Source organism: Vespa mandarinia, chromosome 17 (genome assembly GCF_050613455.1).
Source record: "Vespa mandarinia isolate Hongniang chromosome 17, ASM5061345v1, whole genome shotgun sequence".
Classification (NCBI taxonomy): domain Eukaryota; kingdom Metazoa; phylum Arthropoda; class Insecta; order Hymenoptera; family Vespidae; genus Vespa; species Vespa mandarinia.
In genome coordinates this window covers 2,420,001-2,425,000 of record NC_140826.1, presented here as the reverse complement: position 1 = coordinate 2,425,000, position 5,000 = coordinate 2,420,001, and the positions used below count along the sequence as shown (strand labels likewise).

The following is a 5,000-nucleotide window of genomic DNA, read 5'->3' as shown; positions in this document are numbered from 1 at the left end:
GCCTTTTTTTTCTCTCTCTCTCTCTCTCTCTCTCTCTCTCTCTATCTTTATTTTTTTTTTTTCTTTTTTCTTTATTCATCTCGCTCGTCACAGAAATTCTTGCATAAAGTTTCTCGGATCTCCGTGTATTTGTTCAATCTGTGATCCATCAAAAAGAAAAAAATTTAAGAATTCCAAAAAAAAAAAAAAAAAAGAAAACAAATTAGATAGCTTCACGCGCAAAGGATTGATATCATAAAAAAAAAAAAAGAAAAAAGAGAGAAAAAAAATAAATAAATAAATAAATAATAATTAAATAATAAACGATTTGCTGTGGAATGTGATAAACATTGCGAAAGTGAACGACGTTAATTAATAAAATCTTTCTTGATTTCATTAATAACGATTGCACGTAGTAGAAAAATTCGTTTCTCCGATTTTCGAAGGAGACAGTTATTAATCTCATAAATCATCTCGTGATATCAAGATCTTATTAAATTTACGACTGTTCCAATATCGTCGCCATTCCTTTTGTGACAAATTTTTACGAATCCTTCGTTGAAAATCGATGATTCTTAACGATTACGATAAATTATTATCAGGGATAGGCGTGTGTCTCGTTTCGTCAGTGAATTAAAATTCGCGATCGATATCAAAAAGAAAGAAAAAAGAAAAAAAAAAAAGAAGAAAAAAAATAGAAGAAAAAAAAAGAAGAAGAAAAAAGGAAACTCCTAACAATAACGACAACGACATAACAACAAAAATAATAATTAAGAACAAGACAATTAAATGAAAAAAAAAAAAAAAAAAAAAAAAAAAAAAAAAAAAATTATAAAAAAAAAAAGATATAAAGAAAAGTGCACGTTGCGCAAAGGCGATAAATTTAGTTGGACAAAATTTTATTTTCAATTTAATTTTCCAATATGATCGCATTGATCGAGACAAAGCTATTTTACAAATTTGGAACGAATTAATAAATCATAATAAAAGTAATAATGAAAAAATTTGTCACTTCGTTTAATAATATTGTCTCATCGAATGTGTCCAAGAGAAAAAAGAAAAAAAATGTCGAAACTTCAATGGCGAATGAAACCGTACGAAAAGACGACGAAGATGATTGGTACTGTAACGGTACAACCGACGAAAGTTCTCTCGGTTTTCTTTTCCTTTTTTTTTTTTTTTTTTAATTCTCTTTTGATCCTTTAAATTCTTCTCTCTCTCTCTTTCCGTCCCTCCCTACCTCCTTCCCTCTTACCCTATACCCTGCACTCCTTCTTACTTACCTGCGGTGCTCTTTGACAGAATTCTTCTTCCGTTAGGGATGCCAAAGTTGCGCCATCGACGTTGAAACTTTCCAAGGGCACAGACGGCAATTGCAATTGTCTCCTAGCCCATTGTACCCATGCGGCAACGTCAGCCGCGCTCCAACGTCTGGGCTCTGAACGATAAGTGAAATTTTGTGTATTCACGAAAAAGAAAAAAAGAAAAAAAGAAAAAAAAAAAAAAAAAAGGAAAAAGAAAAAAAAAAACAAATATATCGCCGTTCCATAGAGAATTTATTACGGGGGGACTGGAAAGTGATGTCGCTTTCTTAAATTAAATTCAAACGAATAAATTTTTAACAATTTTTAACAATTTTTAACAATCAAATATCGACATGCGCAGAAACGACATTACTTTCCGGTCCACCTAATAAAATTAAACGCGTCGTCGGCTTGATAAACGACGATCGACATTGTACAACAATCGATCGAATTTATCGAAATTTTCTTATTAAATTAGATCTTAGATATTTAGATATTTAGATATTTAGATATTTAGATTATAATCGTATCGTTTCAACGATAAGAGGTAAGAGCGAATGAATTTTTTTTTTTCTTTCTTCTCCATTTTCTTTTTTTTTGCTTTCTTTTTTTTTTATTTTTTTTTATTTTTTTTCTTCTATACCGACGATCTAAACAATCGTTTTTTTTTTTTTGTTTTAAATTATTAATCTCTTTCATTCTTATGTCATCAAGACAGATATCGTTGGACGACGACGACGAAGACGCATATATACGTTAAAGCACGTATGTATGTGTCATCATTTTGAAAAATTATTAAACTATAATACGTATTTTAATCAATCATAAAGATTGATTCGATTTTATTAGAGAAAATTAAAATTACTTAACGATTAGACAGACGCAAGCGAGCTCATTACGGATTATAGAGAACAACAATTGGGATAAATATTATATATATATATATATAAAAAAAAAAAATAATAATAATAAAAAAAAATAAAAAACAAAAAAAAAATAAAAAAGAAAAATTGATACCACTGAGTATTATAAGAAGTACAAAGTTTAAATTTCACGATCGTAGTAAGTAGGGGTCCCGTAAGTGAAGAGGAAAGAGGAAATAAAAAAAAAGAAAAAAAACCAGAGGGAAAAGAAAAAGAAAAAGAAAAAGAAAAGAAGTACAGAATGAAAAAAGAAAAGAAAAGAAAAGAAAAAAAAATAAAGATAGGATAGAACAAAAGAGATTACAAACGAGAAGTTGCGGCGCATTGGTTCTATCTATTATAATAATACATAAAGAAATATCAACGGGAAGCGTGGTGACCTTGAAGAAAGAATCGAAATTTCGTAACCCTAATCGTTAAAGCGCACACGAGTTAAATCTGTGATGGCGCGTGACTAGGTAATTTATTCGAAACGTGACATCATATTGTGCCTCTGAGAAACGAACTAATAGGGTAACCGGTCGCGTGCATCGAAAAGATTTCACGAGTAGTGTCTCTCTCTCTCTCTCTCTCTCTCTCTCTATCTCTCTATCTATCTCTCTCTTTCTCACTGGTTAAGCAGTCAGCCATTTAGCTAGTTAAGGTGGCTAAACCAGGTAAGCAACTTAGCTAAGGTTAGCTAGCTAAGCTAGCTAGTTTAGTTTAACTAAAGTTACATGGGTAACCCATAAGTTAAGAATTCTCGCCTGGGGCAAGGTAGCGAATGGAATCGATCAATCGATCGATCGATCGATCGACCGAGTCCAGTCGGATCGATCATGTTTTATCATATATACTAAATAGTTATATTATATATCCACGCTTTAAACGACCTGATAATTCTAATTAATAGTCAAGGATATATATATATATATATATATATATATATATATATATGTGTCTTATTATGTATAGTATAATATTTATTTATTTCCTTCTTTTTTATTTTTTGTTTGTTTTTTTTCTTTTTTTGTTTTTTTTTTCTTTATTTTTTTCTCCCTCTTCTTTTCCTTTTGCCAACATCAAACCCGTGGATATTTTTAATCCTAAATAATTCTTTTTCTCCTTGACGATTATATATGATCGATATGATCGATATGATCGATTAAGATGAATTATCCTATACTATTTTGAAACCTCTATTATGATTTCTAAATATCAATATGATTAAATAATAAACGAAATTAAGTTATATATATATATATATATATATATATATATATATATATAATGTAAATGGTAAAATGTGTTTTGAGAGAGATCAATACATAGGACTGTAATGTCGAAAGTTATTTATATAGAAATAGAAAGAAATAAAATATGAGAGTGAGAGAGAGAGAGAGAGAGAAAGAGATAGAGGGAGGGAAAGATAAAGAGATATTTAAAATTTGACCAACTTACCAGGATGAATACCCAAAGCAACGCAGGTATTATCAAAGTCCTTTTGTAATTGTTGAATCGCAAGGCTAAGGACTGGTTCAATTTGTTCTCTTGCCAGATCACCGACACATTCACCAGACTCCATGTCCTCGACGTAACCAGTACCAACCCCACCAAGATCAACCGGTCTCAAATTGTATTTCCTTTGAAAGCTCGTATCCCTTAATACTTCGCGGAGTAATTGATGATCACTCTTTTCAGTATCCTTAAACAATTCCTCTTCCTTCTCAAGGGGATTACTCCTTGTTATAATGTCCTGTTGTCTTTCTATTTTTGCCTGATTGATTTTAATCGATGTTGTCTGTTGTTGAAGATTGTTGATGAAATCCTTTCTAACACCTTTGAAGAGTAACTCGCGTAATGGCGACGTGCTCTCGTACTCGATAGGTCCTGGCGAGGACGAAGCAGTCGATGATGACGATGACGAGGACGAGGACGATGACGAGGACGACGACGACGACGACGATGATGATGATGATGATGATGATGATGATGATGACGACGACGAGGACGACGACGACGAGGACGATGATAACGATAACGATAACGATAACGTGGGCGAGGACGAAGAAGAAGAGGAAGAGGAAGAAGATGACGACGATGACGATGACGATAATGACGATGATGATGACGAAGAAGAGGAAGAGGAGGAGGAGGAAGAGGAAGGAGAATTACTACAAACACTGTTTGTAGCTGAACGTGGCTCTTCCTTGAAAAGTATCTCTTTTAACAAGGGATGTTGACCTTGGACAGTACTGGCGTCCTCTTTTTTAGCAAAAAAATCAGCATCCAGACTATTGTAAATGTCCTCCTCGGTTCTTGGCGGTGTACATGGTACCGTACAATCTGTCGAATCTTCACGATATCCTAGACTCTCGGCTAAGAGTCTGAAAACATTGGAATGATACGATGTCTTTTAATTAATTTCAGTGTTATAACATTGTACTTGTTAATTTTAATCTTAAAGATATATATATATATATATATATATATATATATATATATATAATTATTTAATGAAATTGATAATGATAGTTTTACCTGGATTCTTGAAGTATTGCAAGCAAATCGAGACTCTTCTCTCTTTTGATCGGTTGTTTGCTCGAAGGGGGTTCAGGACTGGTCGGATAAAACTGTGCACTTTGGGGACTTCTTGGTACGTAATAAGGGCTCGTAGGATATCCAGGTGAATTTTCATGAGAATAATTTGGCGACAATGGTAACTCGCAAGGCCCAGTACCGGTATAAGCTGGACTTGGATAATTCGCCGTTGTCGTTGTGATCGCCGTTGTCGTTGTTATTTTTGGCGTCGTTG

General features: G+C 32.8%; 1 protein-coding gene across 5 annotated transcripts in view; it reads right to left on the bottom strand.

The window, feature by feature from the left end:
* Positions 1–5,000, bottom strand: part of Ets98B (DNA-binding protein Ets98B) — a 63,395-nt gene that overhangs the window by 4,697 nt on the left and 53,698 nt on the right. For all 5 annotated transcript variants that reach the window (XM_085662184.1, XM_085662183.1, XM_035886112.2 and 2 more), the window contains 3 exons: positions 4,727–5,000; positions 3,647–4,572; positions 1,263–1,417 (listed from right to left, as the gene is read on the bottom strand). The exon at positions 4,727–5,000 is cut by the window's right edge and continues 178 nt beyond it. In XM_085662184.1, the coding sequence (XP_085518310.1) occupies positions 1,263–1,417; positions 3,647–4,572; positions 4,727–5,000 (1,355 nt within the window). The remainder of the gene's footprint in view (positions 1–1,262; positions 1,418–3,646; positions 4,573–4,726) is intronic.